Source organism: Leptonychotes weddellii, chromosome 4, assembly GCF_054177405.1.
Source record: "Leptonychotes weddellii isolate Sample4059 chromosome 4, ASM5417740v2, whole genome shotgun sequence".
In the NCBI taxonomy this organism is placed as follows: domain Eukaryota; kingdom Metazoa; phylum Chordata; class Mammalia; order Carnivora; family Phocidae; genus Leptonychotes; species Leptonychotes weddellii.
The window spans coordinates 38,772,758-38,795,240 of NC_138372.1; the positions used below are offsets into that span (position 1 = coordinate 38,772,758).

Genomic DNA, 22,483 nt, shown 5'->3' on the forward strand with positions numbered 1-22,483 from the left:
TTTTTTTAAAGATTTTATTTATTTATTTGACAGAGAAAGACACAGCGAGAGAGGGAACACAAGGAGGGGGAGTGGGAGAGGGAGAAGCAGACTCCCTGCCGAGCAGGCAGCCCGATGCGGGACTCGATCCCGGGACTCCAGGATCATGACCTGAGCCGAAGGCAGTCGCTTAACCAACTGAGCCACCCAGGCGCCCCAATATTTCCTTTTTCTTACATAGGGTTTAACTTGCTCTTTATTTTTATAGTCTATTAAGTTGGAAGCTTAGGTCATTGCTTTTAAATCTTTTTTTTCAAGTCCTTTAAGTCCTTTTTTCAAATGTAGGTATTCGATGCTGTAGATTCTTTTAAAACACTGCTTGAGCAGGGGCACCCGGGTGGTGCAGTCCATTAAGCTCCCAACTCTTTGTTTTCAGCTCAAGTCATGATCTCAGGGTTGTGGGATTGAGCCCTGCATCAGGGTCCGCACTCAGTGCGGAGTCTGCTTAAGATTTTCTCTCCCTCTGCCCCTCCCCACACTGTGCTCTCTCTCTCTCTCTCTAAAATACATAAAATAAATCTTTAAAAAAAAACAAAAACACTCAAGCAGCATATCACAAATTTTCTTATGTCAAGCTTTTATTTTCATTTATTTCAAATTATTTAAAAATTTCCCAAAAAAGGGATGCCTGGGTGGTTAAGCATCTGCCTTCGGCTCAGGTCATAAACCTGGGCTCCTGAGAATGAGCCCTGTGTCAGAAGGAGCCTGCTTCTCCTTCTCCCTCTGCCCCTCCTCACTGCTTGTGCTCTCTCTCTCTCTCAAAAAAATGAATAAAATCTTTAAAAAAATTAAAAAAAAAAAAGAGAGAGATAAACCAGAAAACAGACTCTTAACTATAGAGAACAAACTGATGGTTACCAGAGGAGTGCTGAGTGGGGAGGATGGGTTTAATGGGTGATGGATATTAAGGAGGGCACTTGTGATGAGCACTGGTTGTTGTATGTAAGTGATGAATCACTAAATTCTACACCTGAAACTAATATTGCACTGTATGTTAACTAACTGGAATCTAAATAAAAACGAAAAAAAATTCCATTGTGATTTTTCTCTCACCCATGTGTTAGAAGTGTGTTGCTTAATTTTTCAAGTATTTGGGCATTTTCAGATATCTTTCTGTTATTTGTTTCCATTTTAAATCTCTGTGGTGAGAGAATATACTTTGTATGATGTGAATACTTTTTAATTTACTGAGACTTACTTTTTGGCTCAGGATATGGTCTGTTTTGGTAAATAGTCTCTGTGCACTTGAATATGTGCTCTGATGTTATTGGGTAGAGTATTCTATAAATGCTAAATCACATTGATTGCTAATATTGATCAAGTCTTCTATATCCTTTTTTTTTTTAAAGATTTTATTTATTTGAGAGAGAGAATGAGAGAGAGAGAGAGAGAGAGCACATGAGAGGGGGGAGGGTCAGAGGGAGAAGCAGACTTCCTGCCGAGCAGGGAGCCCGATGCGGGACTCGACCCCGGGACTCCAGGATCATGACCTGAGCCGAAGGCAGTCGCTTAACCAACTGAGCCACCCAGGCGCCCCAAGTCTTCTATATCCTTATTGATATTTCTGTCTACTTGTTCTATCAGTTATTGAGAGGGGGTATTGAGATCCGCTAAATCTGTGGGTTTGTCTATTTCTTTCACTTCTATCAGTGTTTGTTTCATGTATTTTGAAGCTCTGATATTAGGCATAGTAACATTTAGGATTGTTAGGTACTTGATAAATTGACCCTTTCATCATAGTGGGATAACCCTCTTCTATCCCATGTAGTGTTCCTTGATCTTAGATCTGTTTTGTCTGTTATTGACATAGGCATTTCAGCTTTCTGTTGAATAGAATTAGAATAGTATGTCTTTTCCCATCCTTTTGCCTATTTCTGTCTTTATGTTTGATTTAGGTTTTTTTTTTAATTGAGGTATAATTGACATACACAATTATATTAGTTTCAGGTATACAACATAATGATTCAATGTTTGCATATATTGTGAAATGATCACCACAATAAGTCTGGTTAATGTTTGTCACCAAATATAGTTATAGATTTTTTTTTGAGAGGCAAATGAGCATTTATTTGGGATTAAAGAATTGCAGTGTGGGGAGGACAAATTCAAGTAAATACCCAAATAGGATTCCCACTTGTCGGGTGAAAGCAACAGGTTTTTAGAGGAAGAGGTAGGGAGCAATTACCTGAGTTGAATGAAAGGGGAAAAAAGGTTTTCTATTCATGTTTACAAGCCAAATTACTCTGGGTTATACATTAACTGTTGACTTTTTCCCCAGAAAGTCCCTAACAATCAGTCTTGTAATCAGGGTGTCTGTTCTCCTGGTGACTTCTCAAACAATTGCTTAACATAATTACCATTTTGTCCAGAAGGTTTCAGCCAGTTCAAACAAAAGCAAGTAAGGTGGTTTCTCTACAATGTCTGCTCCAACTCTGTTTTATTTATTTATTTTATTTTTAATTTTTAAAAATATTTATTTATTTATTTATTTATTTATTTATTTATTTATTAGAGAGCGAGCGAGAGAGAAACAGCACGAGAGGGGAGAGGGTCAGAGGGAGAAGCAGGCTCCCCGCTGAGCAGGGAGCCCCATGCGGGACTCGATCCCAGGACCCTGGGATCATGACCTGAGCCGAAGGCAGTCACTTAACCAACTGAGCCACCCAGGCGCCCTCCAACTCTGTTTTAAAGCGGCTCTAGTCCTGTCAGTTTTACACAAGATCGTGAGGCAGGTAGACTTGTTTTCTTACGATGAGAACTTCTAAGATTTACAGTCTTAGCAGTTTTTGAATATACAATGCAGTATTATTGACTATAGTCATCATGTTGTACATTATATCTCCATAACTTTTTAAAAGATTTTATTTTTAAGAAACCTCTATACCCAGTGTGGGGCCTGAACTCACAACCCTGAGATCAAGAGTTGCATGCTGTACTGACTGAGCCAGCCAGGCACTGCCCCTATGACTTTTTTATAATTGGAAGTTGTACCTTTTGACTACCTTCATCTATTTTGCCTACCTTCTGCCCTCTGCCTCTGACAACTACCAGTCCGTTCTCTGTATCTATGAGCTTAATTAATTAATTAATTTTTAAAGATTTATTTATTTGAAAGAGAGAAAGCATGCATGCATGTGCGAGTGGTGGGGAGGGGCAGAGGCAGAGGGACAGAATCTCAAGCAGACTCCCTGCTGAATGTGGAGCCTAACACAGGGCCCGATCTCATGATCATGACCCGAACTGAAATCAAGAGTCAAATGCTTAACCCACTGAGCCACCCAGGCGCCCCTTATTTATTTTTTTAGATTCCACATATAAGTGATATCATACGGTATTTGTCATTCTCTAACCTATTGCACTTAGCATAATGTCTCAAGTTCCATCGATGTTATCATAAATGGCAAGATTTCATTCCTCTTCTTATTTTTTTCTAAGTTATCTCTACACCCAATATGGGGCTTGAATTCACAACCCTGAGATCATGAGTTGCATGCTCTACTAACGGAGCCAGCCAGGTGCCCCAAGATTTCATTCTTTTTCATGGCCAAATAACATTCCATTATATATATATATGTATGTATATATGCCCCCCCGCATTTTTCTTTTATTTTTAAAGATTTATTTGAGAGAGAGAGAGAGATAGAAGGGGGGAGGGGCAAAGGGAGAGAGGAGAGAATCTTAAGCAGACTCCCTGCTGAGCATGGAGCCCACTGTGGGCCTTGATCTCATGACCCGAAGATCATGATCTCGAGGTCACAACCTGAGCAGAAACCAAGAGTCATACACTTAACTGACTGTGCCACTCAGGTGCCCCCACCCTGCATTTTCTTTATCCATTCATCCATTGGTGGGCATTTAGGTTGTTTCCATATCTTGACTGTTGTAAATAATGCTGCAGTCAACAACATGGGGATGCATATATTTTTTAGAGTTAGTGTTTTTGTTTTCTTTAGATAAATACACAGAAGTGGAATTGCTGAATCATATGGTAGTTTTTAAAAATTTTTTTGAGGAACTTCCATACTATTTTTCATAGTGGCTGAGATTTACATGAGCACCAGTAGAGCACAAAAGTTCCCTTTTCTCCACATCCTCACCTACACTTGTTATTTCTTGACTTTTTGATAATAGCCATTCTAACAGGTGTTAGGTGATATTTCACTATGGTTTTTGAATTAGATTTTTGTAGGCAACATATAGTTGGGTCTTGCTTTTAGCAATATATCAATCTCTGCCTTTTAATTGGGCTTTTTATATCTTTTCATTTAATATGGTTATTGATATATAGGGTTTAAATTAGTGGTTAGCTGAAACTGATACCTCTGGCTCATACTAGCTTGCAAGGTTTGATTGTGCATATCTCTTCTCATCTTTGCTTTCAGTGATTTAAATTAGCTGTGGTAGGAGTATTTACACAACAAAATTTGGTAAATATATCAGTTAGGTCTCTTCCACCCTTGTGAGCCTGTTATTAAGCATTTCCTAGGACAACTCTGGTTTAAATCTACTGTCTTGCTACTTGTTTTCTTTTTGTTCAATATCTTCTTTGTTCCTTTTTTTTCTTTGTCTTCTGTTGAGATTTTTTTTTTTTTGGTAATTTCACATATGTTGTTTTATAAGCTCATTAACTATATCTCTGGTGTTTTGTCTTGCTTTTAGGATTTATAATATATATCTTTTTTTTCTTATTCAACATATCTTTATCATTCTTTTCTCAAGCAGAATATTTTTGTCTTGTGCACCAAAAAATAATCTTCATTTATTCATTCAACAATTATTTGTAGAATGTTTGCTATGTGGCAGTCCATATGCTAGGCATTGGGTATCTGTACAAAGGTGTATGAAAAAGAATTCATGACTTCAGGGAGTTCATAATCTAGTAGGTAAACTGAGAAGAAACTGTTAGCTTTCCCTTTGTGGAATATTAGTAGTAGGAACTATGTTCTTGTACTCTAGAACCACGGAAACAAAGGTGATTATACTCTCTGAATATTGCTTTATTTTAATCTTAATTCACTTCTTTTCTCAAACACCCAAGCATGCTCCTGCCTTAGGATCTTTTTTGTTGCAGTTCCCTCTGCCTAGAATGCTCCTCCTCAAGGTTGCCCAAATGACTTACCCCTTACTGCTTCACATTCCTGCTCAAACACCATTTTGTCGATGAGACCTCCCTGACAGTTGTGTATAAAGTAGCACTTCCTACCTTCAGTCTTTATTCTCTTACTTGGATTTATTCTTCTTTATAGCATTATTAAATTTTTTAAAATGATTTATTTATTTATTTGAGAGTGAGAGAGTAAGTGAGTGGGAGGAGCAGGAGAGGGACAAGCAGACTCTGCACTGAGCATGGAGCTGAGGCAGGGCTTGATCCCACAACCCTCAGATCATGACCTGAGCTGAAATCAAGAGTCAGACGCTCAACTGACTGAGGCACCCAGGCGCCCCTATTTACATTTTAATTTATTTTTATCTTCATCACCTTCTGCCCCCTCCCTGCCACAGATGTAAATGCCAGATGAGCAGAGGCTTTATCTGTTTTGTTCACTGTTTTATCCCCAGCACCTTGAGTAGTTATGGGTACCTACTGGATTCTTTATTTATTTTTATTTTATTATTATTATTTTTAAAGATTTTATTTATTTATTTATTTGAGAGAGAGAGAGCAAGAGGGAGAGGGAGAGAGAATCCAAAGCACACTCCATGCTGAGTGCAGAGCCCCATGCTGGCTCGATCCCACACCGCGAGATTATGACCTGAGCTGAAACCAAGAGTTGGGCACTTAATTGACTGAGCTATCCAGGAGCACACCCTACTGGATTCTTTATAAATATTTCATGAAAAATTAATACTTCACTTGATTATTTTTCCTTTCCATGTTTCCTTGCAAAGCATTTCCTGACTGATTTTATTCACATTGCTTATTTTTGCTTTACTATGTGCTTAGAATATGCATATGTCTTTCAGATTAGAATATGCATATGTCTTAGAATATGCAACTATTACAGTGTAAGAGTTGAATGAGACCCTTATCATATCAAGTACTTATTGATTTTTTTCCCTCTCTCTTAGTCTTCACATAGGACCAACCCAATTGATAAACATCTTGAGGTCCTGATCAATAAATATGGATTGTCTGCCAAACCAGTTGCTCCTCAGATGTTTGCGTGTGCTGGGAAAGAGCACATGGAAAAATATGGTATGTTAAAAAAATTTTAAGGTCTATAGGTAGTTGTATGCATGTGATGAGAAACAACAAGAATTTATTCAGGATCTGTGGACAATGCCAAGATATATAAAATATAAAATGGTTTTTGAATTAAATTGAAGAAATAGTCCACAAAGGGTTTAGTTGTAGAGAAAGTATTATATATAAGACATCATATGGGAAGTACCTAGAATGATCCATGCCAAGAAATTGAAATAGGAAAAATAACATAAATCTTGTCCCCTTTAATCATGAATTATAAATCGAGGTTTCTAAGTTCTGAATATGATGACACTTAAAGCATGCTGTTGGTAATATGTTTATATAGCCAAATTTAATTCTTAGTACTTGAATTCACCAAGAATCCATCATCTGTCATTCCATAATGTTTTATTAGATTTAAATTTCATAGTTGATTTGCATTTTATAGGTTTACATCCTAATTTTTTGACGGATGATCAATGATTGGCTTGCCTTAGACAGTTAGTTAAAGCATGGGATAGTGCAGATGGGATTTTTTTTTAATTGTATGACCCTGAACCAGTGCCTTGCTGTGTACTATTAGATAAGAAAGGAAATGATTATACTCAAAAGTTCAACATTCCTATTCTCTCTAGGAAAAATATCCCAGGTTGTTTGATAGATCAAATAATTAGAAAGGAAAAAAATCTTCAGAGAAGAATGGTGGGAGGAGCATTGCCAGTTTTTGGCCAGGAGAATTTTCTTTCCTAAAGCTATTTCCTACATTTTTAACCTCAGTCCATTCCAGTCTGGCTTCCCTCCTTTCTTAAGGCTACCATTGAACACCATGTTGCCATATCCAGTACATACATTTTAATCCTAATTTAACAGACCTCAGCACTATTAATCCCTTTGCCCACTTCCTTCTTGAAACATACTCTTCTCTTGGCTTTCATGACACCTCATTCTCCTGGTTTTTCTTACCTCTTTGGCTATTCCTTGTCCATTTCCTTTTCAATTAAAATATTATTTGAGCTCTCATTATATTCTAGGCACTGTTCTAGGCATTGGAATATAGCAGTATATCAATTTCCTATTGCTTTGTAATAAACTATGCCAAAACTCAGTGATTTAAAAAAATAATTATTTATTATTATAGTTTACAAGTTAGTAGATTGGGAATCAGCTCATCTAAGCTGAGCTCAGACCTTATTTGGGTTAATCATATGGCTATAAGTTGGTTGGAAGCTCTGTTCCACTCTTGTTTGTCAGGGTCATATGTCTCTCCTCCTCCTGGGACCAGACAGCTGGCCCTGGCATGTCCTTTTCATGGTGACAGCAGGACAAGAGAGTAATTTGCAACATGTAAAGCCTTTTGAGACTTAGGCTGTTGACCAAAGCAAGTTACATGGCAAACTTGGAATCAAGGGATAGGGAAATATATTTCATTTCTTTTGTGGTAGGAAACTACAAAGACAGACCTAAAAGGACATTTAAGAGGGAAAAATAATTAAGTATGTTAGTGCATTCATTCACAAGCTATCAATAAGCAGATGAGATGTGAAATTTTTGCTTAAATTTCTAGTTTGGGACAGACAATATGAAAAAAATGAAGATAATTTCAGGTAATTATTAGTCCTGTGAGGAAAAAAAAAACAAAGTAATATACTTATGGGAAGAGGGGGGCCAGTGATGGCCTCTGTACTCCCATATCCAGTTGGCATCTTGGATCTCTGCTTGTATCTTTAATAGGCATCTCAAATTTAACATGTTCATTTTTATTTTTTTAAAGATTTTTTTTTTTGTCAGAGAGAGAGCACAAGCAGGGGGTGCGGCAGGCAGAAGGAGAAGCAGGCTCCCTGCTGAGCAAGGAGCCCGATGCCAGGGCTCGATCCCAGGACCCTGGGATCATGACCTGAGCTGAAGGCAGACGTGTAACCGACAGAGCCACTCAGGCGTCCCAAATTTAACATGTTCAGATGTAGACTCTTAACTCTGTTCTCCCATAATTTTAAACTTGTTCCTTTTCTAGTTTCCTCGTCTCAGTAAGTGGCACTTCCATCCGTTCAGATGTTCAAAGCAGAAACATGAAATCATCTTTGACACTTCTCCGGCCTTTTCCCCTATTCCATTCCCTCATTATGTCCTGTCCATTCTACCTGCAGACTCCCAGTCCCTCATTATGTCCTGTCAATTCTAACTGCAGACTCCCAGTGTTTCTTCCTTCCAGTTCCTTTCACTACCACAGCTCTTACCCTAGATTTTTCAGTCTGTGGGTTGTGACCTGCTAGGAAATGATGGAATCAAGTTAGTGGGTTGAACCCAGCATTTTTTTAAAGTCAAAACATTTTCAGTGCTGGGTATTAAAACTCAATACAGAAAAGTACACAAAACATAAATATACAGCTTAGTGAATTCTCATAGAGCTCCTCACTGTGATCAAAACCACCTACGAGGTAAAAAATAGAATGTTAATACTCAAGAATGCTCTCTGTAGATTATTCTTAAGAATTTTGTGGGTCTCTTGTGAATCATCTTAGGTCACTCCATTAGACAAAAAGCTACACCTACAAATCCCTTTGAGATAAGCTCTCCTTTCTTGGGTCTTTTCTGAGATGGCTGAGGGACAATATTCTTAAGCTTCCTTGTAGTTCTTATCAATCATGAGAGGATTTGTGAGGCGCAGCCCTTTTCTCTTTAGAGGGCTTTTTTTCTGTTTGAACTATATTCTGAGGCATCACTTTTGATCTGAGATCTTTTTTTTTTAATTTTTTAAATTTAAATTTTTTTTTAAGGATTTTATTTATTTATTTGACAGAGAGAGACACAGCTAGAGAGGGAACACAATCAGGGGGAGTGGGAGAGGGAGAAGCGGGCTTCCCGCGGAGCAGGGAGCCCGATGTGGGACTCGATCCCAGGACCCTGGGATCATGACCTGAGCCGAAGGCAGACACTTAACAGCTGAGCCACCCAGGCGCCCCTGATCTGAGATCTTTAACAAAAGATTTGTCACACCCTGGGCCTCATCTTTGGACCATTTTTTCCTGGCAGTGCCCTGGATTTGATCTTTGCTCAAAGGCCATTTCTTAATTTTAGCATCTCTTCCCATTTGAGAAGCTTGAATTTTCAAAATCATCAAGTCCTGAATTCTTTTTATTTAATAGCCCTCTCCTCTATGTAGCAATATAGATTTTTACTATAAATAGCAAGAAGAAACCATGTGGCACCTTCAATATTTTCCTTATTATCTAATTTTCACGTAACTGCAGATAATAGTGTTATTATAATTTCTGCTTCTATTGTAGCAAGGATTTCCTTTCCTCTAGTCTTCAGTAAGGTTTTATCATTTTGCAAACCCTCACCAACAGCATCCTCAAAGGATCTGGAGGCTTCTAGTAATAGTTTCTTTAAGGCACTTTAGGCTTTCACTAGCAGTTTCTTCATAACCACCTCCTGTTTCCAAAACCATCCACATATTTTACATTTTTTGTTTAGTGTAACCCCAATTCCAGTATATTAGTCTGCTCGGGCTGCTATAACAAAATATCATAGACTGGGTGGCTCAAACAACAAAAATTTATTTCTCACAGTTCTAGAGGCTGGGAAGTCCAAGATCAAGGTGCAAGATAGCTTTTATTCTGAGGTCTTTTCCTTTGGCTTGTAGCTGGCTGCCCTCGATTCATGTGTACTCAGATTCATGTGTACTCAGATTCATGTGTACTCAGATGACCTCTTCTTTTGTGCAGGTGCAGGGAGAGAGAGAAAGAGAATGAGAGAGACAGAGTGAGAAAAGGAAACATCTTTCTCTTCCCCTTCTTAAAAGGATTATTGTAAGGGCACTAACTCATCATGAAGGCCTCACCCTCATGACCTTGTCTACCCTAATTACCTCCCAGTAGTCCCGTTTCCAAATACCGTCACACTGAGGGTTAGGGCTTCAACATATGAATTTTGTCAGGGACACAGTCTGTAGCATTTAGGTACCAAAATGTGTATTCATTATTTGTTATTGTATAATAATGAGACTGTGTATTTTAAAAAATAATTTCTTATTGTTTTCATTCTGGTTGTATAGTCTCCTGGGTTTAAGCACATTGGCCTTTTTATCAGTGTCTTCAGTAAGCCAAACTGTTTTCTGCCTTAGAATCTCATATTCCCTTCCCTTTGGCTACAGTGCTCTTTACTCCATTCTTTCAAGGTCAGCTGTCCTCATCGTTTTTTTTTTTTTTTTTTAAGATGGGACTTGAATTCACAACCCTGAGATCAAGACCAGAGCTGAGATCAAGAGTCAGATGCTTAACTGACTGAGCCACTCAGGCACCCCCATCCTTTAGGTCTTAAAAGAAAAAAAAAAAAACAAAAAAAACTTGTCTCATATATCCAACACTTTACAAAAGTATCTCCACTTGGATGTCAAAGAGGCATCTCAAATTTAATAGGTCTAAAACTGAAGTCCTAATTCTTTCCCTGAATTCCCTTTTCCCTCTGTTCTTCCTGAAGTTTTCCCATTCAATAAATGGTAACTCCATCTTTCTAGGACCTTTGGCCAAAAACCTTGAAGCTGTTCTTGATTCTACTTGAACTTGACATTCACTGTATTGGCAAACGTTTTCACTCATTTTTCAATATCCATTTCTTACCCTTTCTACCACTTATACTATAGTGCAAGCCACCATCATTTCTCACTTGGATTGTAGGAGTCCTAACTTTTTTTGCTTTTGCTTATGTATATCTACAGGCAAATCTTCACTTTATAGCCGGAGCAGTGTTTTGTCTGTTTTGTTTTTTGTTTTTTAATTCAAGAATCACCAGTCAAATCAATATTTAGTTTTATTGACATGTATGAGACCAAGCATCCCTGGCTGCTACAGGAGTATAGCAGACAGTTATAGTTAAGAAGCAACTTTATTTTGAGCAGGGGGAAGGACAACGCCGTACTTAACAGCTGTATTAGAGTCTAAATCCTGCTTCAGAGCAGTGTGTTTAACATATAAGGCAGATCATTTCACTCCTCTGCTCAAAACTCTGCATGTGCTCTCATCACGTTCAGATTGAAACTTAGAAGTCTTACTATAGCCTGCAAACTTCTACACAATCTGGTCCCCCACCCTCCTTAGCTTTCTGACCTCATCTCTTACCATTTTTTTTCTTTCACCATTGTACTCTAGCCACATTATCCTTTCTGTTTTTGAAAACAATAAGCACATTCCTACTTCAGGCAGGGCCTTGCCCTTTCCACTTCTGGAATGCTCTACCCTAAGATCTCATCAGTGCTAGCTCCCTTATTTCAATCAGGTTTTGCTTAAGTATTGTCATCTGCTTCTTTCATCACCCTCTTTCCCAGAACTCCCTATCCTCTGTCTCTGGCTTTACTATTTTATGTAACACTTATAAAAATCTGGCATATGTATTTTTTCTTACTGACTGTCTCTTCCAGCCAGAATCTAAGTTCCATAAGGCCACTGATTTTTGTTTTATTCCCTGTTCATTGACTGTTATTGACAACAGTGCCTGGCACAAAACAGGTATTCTGTAATTAATTAATCTTCAAAGAAAGGCTGTCTTTGACCATTCAAATTGAAGTAGGTCCCTCCTGTTATTCTCGTTCATAGATAGCCCCCTATTGCTTTCCTTCATAGCATCTAGCACTGTTTATATTCATATATATTTTGTGTGTGGTTTTATTTGTTTAATTTTTGTCTTCCTCATTATTCTGTAAACTCCATGAAAGCAGGATCCCTGTCTGTTTTATTTACTTTCAATATACCCAGCTTAGTACAGTGCTTGGCATGTAATCTAGACAGAAGAAAATTGTTTTGTTTGTTTTTTCCTTTCTCTTCTACAGTCCCTAGCATATGTAAATACTCAATAAATATTTGTTGAATGAATTCCCATACCTATATTGTCTTATTCGATTCTCATAACAATCCATTATGGGGGATGTTATTATCCCATTAAGTAAGATTCTGGCTGCTGGCTTCAGGATCTTTTATATATATATAATTTTGTTGTGTTCAGAAAGTATTCGTCAGTTGTTTTCTTGAGGTTTTTTTTTTATCTTTCAGGAATGGGAAGTTGTATTTTGTTAAAGGCTTTTTCCAGCATCTGTTGAATTAATTGCATTATGTCCCTCATTTAGATCTGTTATTAGAATATTTTATTAACGGATTGCTGATATTGAACCAACTTTGCATTTCTGGAATGAATGCCACTTGGTCATGATGTATTGATTTTTTTTTTTTTTAGTGGGGGGTTAGATTCTGTCACTATTTTATTTAGTACTTTAAATCAGTATTCATAAGTGATATTGATGTATAATTTTCTTTTTTTCCTGTCTTTTTTCCTTATCTTTTTCCTTTTCTTTTTTCCTTGTTTTAATACCAAGTTGTATTAATTTTATACTTGCTTTATAAAAAGAAATAGGAAGCCTTTCTTTACTTTTAATGCTCTGATACAATTTGTGGAGTATTGGGACTACCTGATCTTTGTAGGTTTGGTAGAATTCCCTGTGAAAACATCTCGGTCTGTTTTTCTTTCTTTTTGGTAGTTGCTTGGTAATTTATATATTTCTATATGTTTGAACATCTTATCTTTAGTGAGGTCGTTTTGGGCAGTCTGTATATCTCTAGGAAATTATCCATTTCATTTAGATTTCCAAATCTTTGTATAGAAGTCTGAAAAGTAGTCTTTTACAACTTTAAAACTTGTTTCTATCAATGGTATTTCCCTCTTGTTATTTTTTTTAAAGATTTATTTATTTATTTGAGAGAGAGAGAGAGAGAGTGTGTGAGCATGAGCAGGGGGAGGGGCAGAGGAAGAGGGAAAGAATCTCAAGCAGACTCCCCACTGAGTGGTGAGCCTGTCTTGCGGCTCCATCCCAAGACTCTGAGATCACGACCTGAGCTGAAACCGAGTCAGATGCTCAACCAGCTGAGCCACCCAGGTGCCCCTCTCTTGTTATTTCTTATTTTTGTGTATTCCTGCTTTCCTTTTAAATTAGTAGTAGTTTATTTGTTAAATTTTTCAAAATAACAGGATCTTGATTATGTCTGCTCTTTTTATTCTTTACCAAATTAATTTCTGCTTTTATCTTCTTTGTGCTTTCTTTTAGTTTACTTCAGTTGTTGTTTTTCTAGTTTTTGAGTTGGAAATTTAATACATTTTCTTTCTTTTTTTTTAAAGATTTTGTTTATTTATTTGAGAGAGAGAATGAGATAGAGAGAGCATGAGAGTGGGGAGGGTCAGACGGAGAAGCAGACTCCCTGCCGAGCAGGGAGCCCGACGCGGGACTCGATCCCGGGACTCCAGGATCATGACCTGAGCCGAAGGCAGTCGCCTAACCAACTGAGCCACCCAGGCGTCCCCATTTTCTTTCTTTTTAATGACAACTTTATTGAGATATAATTCACATCCCATAAAAGTCACTCTTTTAAAGTGTACAATTCAGTGATGTTTACTATATTCAGAGCTGTGCAACCATTGCCACTACCTAATTTCAGAGCATTTTCATCACCCCAAAAGGGAACCCCATACCCATTAGCGGTCCTCTCCATTACCCTCTCCCTCTCCTCTCCTCCTTGGCAACCACTGTCTGCTTTCTGTTTTTATGGATTTGCATATTCTGAACATTTCATTTAAATGGAATTACTTAATTAGTTTTTTATTGCATTGTGATTTGGGGTGATTCCTTGTTCTATGGCTCCCTCTTATGTCAGTGTAGTAATGTCTTATATCCGTAGTGGATTTTTTTTGAAAGATGGGTTGTGTGTCCTCTGATTTCTCTCTCTCTCTCTTTTTTGTCTTGCAGGACCCTAAAGATTTCCCCTTTTGCTTCTTTCCTCTTTCACTATCCAGCTACCAAAGGACACCTTTCCCTTTCTTTTTGTCCCCTTTTTTTCTCCCAGAGCTATGCTTTTCAAAGATTACCACCTTGAATTTGCTGTACTTTTCAGACCCTTCCTGCAGTCATGCTTTGATCTGTAGTAATATTGTTCAGTATTTTCACATTTGTGGGGGAGTCTTTCTCTTCCCGGTGGTAGTTTTATTTTTTAATTTTATTTTATTTTTAAAGATTTTATTTATTTATTTTTGAGAGAGAGAGAGAAAGAGCAAGCCATGCGTAGGGGGGAGGGGCAGAGGGAGAAGCAGACTCCCCATTGAGCAGGGAGCCTGATGCAGGACTCAATCCCAGGACTCTGGGATCATGACCTGAGCCGAGGGTAGACATTTAACTGACTGAGCCACCCAGGTGTCCCCCTTTAACCCTCTTTTAGACATAATACACATGTAATAATAATAAAGGCTCTGAGTGTCTTGCTATAAAGAAATATGTTTAACTTTGTTTAACCCAGTATTATCTAAACTTATTTGACAGAAGAACCCTCATTTTTAAATTTTTATTTAATTTTTATTTTTTTAAAATATTTTATTTATTTGTCAGAGAGAGAGAGTGAGCACAAGCAAGGGGAGCTGCAGGCAGAGGGAGAAGCAGGCTCCCTGCTGAGCAGGGAGCCCCATACGGAACTCGATCCTAGGACCCTGGGATCATGACCTGAGCCGAAGGCAGGCGCTTAACCGACTGAGCCACCCAGGTGTCCCCCCTCATTTTTTAGTAACATCAAAGTGCTCCCCCCAAACAAAAGAAAAACCAGAACCCACACTATAGTATTTCCTTACCTTGTCCCAAAAGATGTCCTAAGAATTTTAATTTTCTTGCTGATACACAGATACTGTGTTTCATCTGATCTACCAGTCAAACCAATCAAAAAAAGATATAAATCTACTATGGCTTGTTCTTACTAAATCCATATTGGCTGCCTCCTGATCATCACTTTTATTGGTATGAGATCACTAATATGGACTCTACTTTCTTCAAGATTTGCTGAATTATATGTATGTCATTTCTGCTCTGAAGATCATCCTCCTGACAGAGGAGATAGAGATGAAGCAGAAATGGGAACTCTTCATTTTCCTGTGCCATGCATTAACATAACATTATCAGCTCCTGTCAGTGGACTTTTTCTGTCTTTGGCCTTTCTGGCTCTAAAGCAGGTTTCAAAACCTATCTTATGCTGCTTTGTCTTTTTAAAAGTAGTAAAAAAAGAGGGGGGGCGCTTGGGTGGCTCAGTTGGTTAAGCATCTGCCTTCAGCTCAGGTCATGAACCTGAGGTCTTGGGATTGAGCTCCGGGTTGGGCACCCTGCTCAGTAGGGAGTCTGCTTTTCCCTCTCCCTCAGACCCTCCTCCCTGCTCGCGCTCTTGCTCTCTCGCTCTCGCTCGCGCTCTCTCTCAATTGAATAAATACAAAATCTTTAAAAAAAAAGTAGTAAAATTTTTTTACATATTTTACTTTCTTAATGTATGCTTTTGTTTTCCTGACACTAATCTTTAAGCTTTCTGTTAAGGAATTTAAAAACATACATATTTCTTGTTATGCTGTAACTTTTCTGAAAACCCTTTTGCCTTATCATAAGGAAGGAGAAGGATCAGGCCTGGAGGATGTGAGTTGTAAAATTCACTTAATCTAGGGGCATTGGGATGCTTTGGCAGACTCCTTGAAAAATTTCTGGCAGTGCTTTCCTGCCTTATATCCACTGTTAATCCCAGGCTATATTTTCTGTTTTTTGAAACTGGACTCTAGTTATACTAGGTAGAATTGGCCAGTTTGAACTGTTTTCATGTCATATGCTTATTAGTGGATTCAACTATACTCAAGTTTAATTAAAGAAGTATTTATGTGAGGGATCAGTGTTGAAGTTGTCAGTACTGATAATGTGTACCAGGGAAAAGGTAGAAATATTTGGCAGGACACTGAGTACCATTGCAACGTTTGTTAATAAGCAATAGGAAGGCATTGACCCACTAATAGATGTTTGGTTTCCCTACAGGAACAAAAGTTGAACAGTTTGCAAAAATTGGATGGAAAAATCATAAACATTCAGTTAATAACCCGTAAGTATTTTGGAAATATGAAATAGTGAAAATCTGGGTTATCCTGCTATGTAATATATAACTTTATACTTGAAAAGTAAATGCAAGACCTCAAAGATATTAACTAGAATGTTTTATTGTCTTTCAGATAAAAGGCTTGGCCCAAGTAAACTTTTGACTACAGTTTTAGTTTTGGGTCTGTTTGTATTTAGGATGCCATTTAAGTTTACAAAAGAGTGTGAATGGTTGTTCTTAAAGATGTAATTGGTCATACATTGCAACTGCAGTATTGAAATTTTTGTGATAATTTTGGTTGGAAATAACCAGTGACCATTTTAAACCATTCCTTAAAACTTTTCTTAAAGTGTTCATAAAATGCCTATTAGTAGCCATTTTAATTACTTTCTATTAAATATTTGTATTACTTTAGTAATGTGTTTTAGTTATGTCAGTGTCATTAACTCTTATTCTGGTAGAATAATATGATTATTATATCCTAAATGATCTGAAGTAAAATTACATCTTGTGTATTACAGATCATTCATCTTTGAATCCCTCGTGCCTACTGCAATGCCAGGCTTATAGCATGTACTTAATGGTTGCTGAATAAAATTGGTTCACTGGCAATTGAATTAATCTCTACAAAAGCAATACCACTAGGCAATAAGAGAGTAATAACTAGCTTTATTAAATGCCAACTGTCTGTCACTGTGCTAGGTATTTTTATGTACATTTTGATTTAATCCTCTCAAGGACCCTATAAGGTAGATATTTTTATTCTCATTTTATAGATAAGGAAAACGAGGTTTACAGAAATGAAGCAACTTGCACAGGATCATTCTAAGTAGTGGTAAAATAATGTTTATATTTCCTCCTACTAGATTGTAAACTCCTTGAGGACCAGAGCCATCTCTTCCTGATCTTAATGCTTAGCAGGGATCTTGGAACATGATAGGTGCTCAGTAAATTGTTTCTGAACTATTAAACAAATTTTGTCATATTTACTAACATAAAACCATGACAAGGAATATTTTATACCACAAATGGATCATTACCACATATTTCTAATATTTCATGCTACTGCTCGTTCTCCTGATTCTCCTAATTTTAAATTGATGTTTGAGTTCAGGGCATACTTAATTAACAAGTAATATCTAATCCCATACCCTAGATCAAAGGATATTTTATGAAAGATGTAAAGGTATTGCAAAAGCTTTAGTGAATTTTCATTACTTACATGATAAAATACAAATTCCTTCATATGAGATAATAAGATTGTTATAATTTGGCCCACTCTACTTTGCCAGTCTTATTTCCTGCCACTTTCTGGCTATTCCCAATCTCTAGCCTCACCAGATTACTTTTTTCCCCCCAAGTATAGTATATAATACTCACTTTTGTGTTTTTACTTAGCCTGTTAGCTCTCCGTGGAATATCCTTTTGCCTTTCTTTTGCTTGGTGAATATCTACTTACCCATCAATCCCCAACCCAAATGTCATTACTTCTCTTAACATCTTTTTTTTTTTTTTAAGATTTATTTACTTATTAGAGAGAGAGAGAAAACAAGTACAGGGAGGGGTGGAGGGAGAGGGAGAAACTTTAGCAGACTCCTTGCTGAGCTCAGAGCCCAATGCAGGGCTTGATCCCACGACCTTGAGATCATGACCTGAGCCAAAACCAAGAGTCACATGCTTAACTGACTGAGCCACCCAGGTGCCCCCCTGTATACCATCTCTGTCGTCATATTTATCATATTATATTTGTTTGGCACAGATTCAGACTGAATTCCTTGAGGGTAAGGACCCATGGGACATACCCACGTCCCATGAGCCTAGCACAGGATCTGGCACAAATTAGGTGTTTTTGGAAGTTGGTGATGGTCAAAGTTAACTTTAGAAGCAGAGGTACAGGTACTAGTATACAGATCTAAGTTACATGGGCTTTATTTCTAAACATTTGAATTGCTTATTAATTTCCATACCAGTTGAAATTTGCTTTTAGAATCTCCTTTGTGGTGTCTGCTGTTTCTGCTATTTGTGCCAGAGCAGTTTCTGAAACCATCTGATTTTATTTTTATTTTTTTATTTTTAAAAATATTTTATTTATTTATTTGAGAGGGAGAGATAGAGCATGAGAGGGATGGAGGGGCAGAGGGAGAGGGAGAGGCAGACTCCCTGCTAAGCAGGAGCCTGACATGGGGCTCAATCCCAGGACCCTAGGATAATGACCTGAGCTGAAGGCAGACGCTTAACCGACTGAGCCACCCAGGCACCCTTGTTTTGCTTGTAAGGAACTAGTATTTAATAATTCTCCAGGGGGGAAAAAATGGTATCCTATTTTAACCCCCAACTGATCTGACACCTACTAGGTGTACTGCAATTCAATTCTGTCACTAACCACTCGAGTTGATGCAGACCCCCTGAATTAAGGACTTAGTCCTTCACAAGACTGCCCTCACTTAAGATGGCAGCCACAAGTAGGGTCCCCAGGCCACCTGTACTTCTGACCAACTGACTAAATTCAGGGGTTTCCATGATCACTCACGTTTGATAATTCACTAGAGTTACTCACAGAACTCAGGAAAGTGTTATACTTATGATTACAGTATTATTATAAAGAATACAACTCAGGAACAGCCAAATAAAGAGGCACATATGGTAATGTCTGAGAGAATTCCTAAAGCTGAGTTTCTGTACCCTCTTCCCATGGAGTCGGGACACATCAATCTCCTGATATATGAAGGTACTCACCAACCAGGAAGCTCCAGCAAGCTTCAGTGTCCAGAGTTTTTAATTGGGGCTTTATTATGCAGGCATACTTGATTAAATCATTGGCCACATGACTGAACTCAATCTCCAGCCCCCTCCCTTCTCCTCAGCAGTCAAAGTGACTCAAGAGTCCTAATCCTGTATTCACATGGTTGGTGTTTCTGGGTGACCAGCCCCTTGCCTTCCCTCTTCCCCTCCGCAGTTAACAAGGGGCCCACTATGAGTCACCCTATTAGCATAACAGACACTCCTATAACTCAGAAAATTGCAAGGGTTTTAGAAGCTCTATGCTAGGAACCCAGGACAAAGATTAGACAAATTTTTTATTATACAGCATATGGTATTTTGGAGATTAGATTTTTAAAAACTTCAATTCAAACAACTTATATTAAAGGTTGAAACTTCATAAAAGCCTGTCTTTTGGTTGTAAAAACAATATTTACATATTATTCTCTGACTTTTGGATCAGAATATTTTCAACAAAATTGTTATTGCTACCTCCTATTCTATAACTACTTATTTTGTACTTAGGCATTCCCAGTTCCAACAGGAATACAGTTTAGACGAAGTGATGACATCTCGAGAAGTTTTTGATTATTTGACTGTCTTACAATGTTGGTAAGAAAACCACATTTTAATATTTATTTATTCATTTATTTATTTTTAAAAAAGATTTATTTATTTATTTGAGAGAGAGTGTAGCGGGGAGGGAGATTGCAGCGAGAGAGAATCTTAAAGCAGGCTCCCTGCTGAGTGCGGAGCCCAGTGTGGGGCTGGATCCCACGACCCATGAAATCATGACCTGAGCTGAAACCAAGAGTCGGATGCTCAACTGACTGAGCCACCAAGGTGCCCCCACATTTTAATATTTAATAGAGAAAAATAATTGCTCCCTCCCCCCGCCTTAGGTAAACCTTAGGCTTTGTGTCTGGGTAAATCTGTATCTGTATCTGCTTCTGCAGCACTCCTACTAATGTGTCCTCACTCTGGAGGGAGGACCTGTACTTCTTATTCATATCTAGAGACAGACTGTCTTTTCTCTTGGAAAATCCTGTATTTTATTTCCTTCTTTCATGAGTTCTACCTACTTTTTAAAAATTGTATTTTATTCATGTAAATGTGGCTTAGGAGGCCAGTGGAGTCCAGAGTTTCTCCCTTAAGCGTTTTGTTTTCTCTGCTGTATGCTTCTACCTTAGGAAATGTTACTCAATTATAGTAACTAAGAGTAAATGTGAAACAAGAAAAATGAAAAACAAGAGAAAATAGCTCTAATAATGGTAATAGTTGCATCTTGAAAATTGCTCAACAATATCTGTCTCCTGGAAGATACTGGCTAGCATGCAAGTGAACAAACGGAGTCAGCTTTTATCTGTTGCAATATGAAGGTCTGCCCATTTATAAATCCAGCTGAACTCAGAGAAGGCTTTTTGTGTCTGCCACTTTCCTTTACAGCTTGCTATAAGGAAAAGAGCTATTTTGAGGAGATCACCAAAGTCTTAACTAAACCACTTTCTGGTTTGGACTTTCTGGTATCTGTATCCCATCTTTTCCCAGTTTTCAAAAGGATTCCATGACTGGTTATTTGGGAAACAGCAAAGTTGGAGCTAATTAGGCCTATAGTGGAATTTTTATTGTACTAGGATAAAAATAACCTGTGGACTCCTCAGAAGTGACTCTGAGCTGTCTTATGCATCGGCAGAGGCTAATCCAGGGTTCTTTGCAATGAGAACTTTTTGGGAGAGACTCTTAAAGACCAAGCAGTGACTGATAGTATTTAAGTTCTGATAGAGGTTCAGTCCTCAAGTGGGAAGCATGTATAATTTTTAACTGTAGATTTCACAATGAAGACAGTGCAATGACTAGCAAACATCCTCAGTTTTTCTTTCCACATAGAAAGAACTCCTAGTCTATAATCCTAGGATAGAGGTAGACTGGGTGTAAATAATTGTTTTTACCTCCTCTTAGTCCCACTTCAGATGGTGCTGCAGCGGCAATTTTGGCTAGTGAAATATTTGTACGGAAGTATGGCCTGGAATCCAAAGCTGTGGAAATTTTGGCACAAGAGATGGTAACTGATTTGCCAAGCTCATTTGAAGACAAAAGCATTATTAAAATGGTATGTCTGAGATGCTTTTTTTTTTAAATTAAGTTCAATTAGCCAACATATAGGGTATGTCTGAGATTCTATTTTATTTATCAATTGAGGGATTTCTGTTTAAAAATTTTAAGGTGACATCATGTTGTCATTCGCTCTAGAAGTTATTTACTTGAAAAAAAAATCAGTCCAGAAAACTTAGTATTATAACCCATCCTTAAGAATCTGTTAAGGGAAAAAAACTGATGAGAACATATGCTTCTTGTGATAGAGCCATGCATGCATTTTTAACTAACTAAACGTGCTATTTTGGTGGGCTTTTTTCTTTTTGAGTTGACTGGATATGCCCAGAGCTCCTTTCTTACACAGCTGAGGGAAAAACAAGGATATTTTCAGGGAACTTTCTTGACCCTTAGCACTTTAAAAATGCTGATTAAAGATTGAGTAAATATGGAGGAAGTTAAAAAAATGAGAATTCAGACAGAGTTAGTTGAATATTTGAAGATGCACACATACATATTAAAGAAATGCAAAGGTGCATATATATGCACATATATAATAATCAAAAGGTAATTAGAGTTTACAAAATGATATTGCAACAATGCTTTGAATTTGAAAATGTCTCTGTAACTTGCCCAAGATCACAAAGCTGGGATGTGGCTGAGATAGAATGTCTCAGGTTTTCTGAGTACAGTACATTTACACCACAATTTTATTCCTTGGAGAAAAGTTGACTTGTTATTATCTGAGGGCAAAGGGGTGTTAAGATCAAGGATTTGGAAAAATCGTATCCTATATGATTTTTTAAATGAAGATTGTTTATTTTCATGTAGAAATTCCTCATAGTTTTTAGTGTATCTGAGTCATAATGATCTATTGATCTATCTCTTCCAACCTATTTACCACAACAACATATTGTGGTTTGATAAGAGTTTTTATAACTGCACAAGATATGGCCCGAGGAATTATAAGTCCTTTTTATATATCTTATTTAAAATTCTGTTCTTTATAGTACAGAATTCAATATGTACATTCTCCATTCTGAGTATTCTTTTATTTTGACTTTCTGTGTAATATAGAATCAATTGAGATTTCAATATGTGCATTCAATTTTCAGCTATTAAAGGTTATACATATTAATCTCTTATGAATCTTATATAAAAGTCCCAGTTTTGATGCCCTTAATTTATTTATATGTGGTTTTGGTTTTAGGTTGGCTTTGATATGAGTAAAGAAGCTGCCAGAAAGTGCTATGAGAAATCTGGCCTGAGACCAAATGATATTGATGTTATAGAACTTCATGATTGCTTTTCTGTCAATGAACTCCTTACTTATGAAGCCCTGGGACTCTGTCCAGAAGGTAATATCTTTGGTGAGATGCAGATTAACTTAGTAAATTTCACTGAGGAAATTTCATTTTTGCCATTAAAAAGAAGAATTCACTAATTGCTTTTACCTCCATGTTGGCTCTGCCGTACTGTGCAA

At 37.5% G+C, this 22,483-nt stretch overlaps 1 protein-coding gene, 1 non-coding gene and 1 pseudogene across 3 annotated transcripts in view; 1 reads left to right on the forward strand and 2 right to left on the reverse strand.

Moving 5' to 3' along the window:
* The window catches only part of LOC102735547 (ATP synthase F(0) complex subunit C3, mitochondrial pseudogene), a 7,435-nt pseudogene extending 2,243 nt beyond the window's left edge, over window positions 1-5,192 (reverse strand).
* An 899-nt stretch (window positions 5,193-6,091) lies between these two features.
* SCP2 (sterol carrier protein 2) overlaps window positions 6,092-22,483 on the forward strand; it is a 76,883-nt gene continuing 60,491 nt past the window's right edge. Inside the window, exons 1-5 of one of the 2 annotated variants that reach the window (XM_081816957.1) lie at window positions 6,092-6,235; window positions 16,092-16,155; window positions 19,435-19,521; window positions 20,869-21,019; window positions 22,211-22,358. In XM_081816957.1, coding sequence (XP_081673083.1) covers window positions 6,196-6,235; window positions 16,092-16,155; window positions 19,435-19,521; window positions 20,869-21,019; window positions 22,211-22,358 — 490 coding nt within the window. In that variant the 5' untranslated portion in view covers window positions 6,092-6,195. The remainder of the gene's footprint in view (window positions 6,236-16,091; window positions 16,156-19,434; window positions 19,522-20,868; window positions 21,020-22,210; window positions 22,359-22,483) is intronic. The other variant, XM_081816956.1, reaches the window with a different exon arrangement.
* Window positions 11,044-11,175, reverse strand: LOC115940061 (small nucleolar RNA SNORA63). Its single transcript, XR_004074863.1, has one exon. It is a non-coding gene; the product is annotated as a small nucleolar RNA SNORA63 (small nucleolar RNA).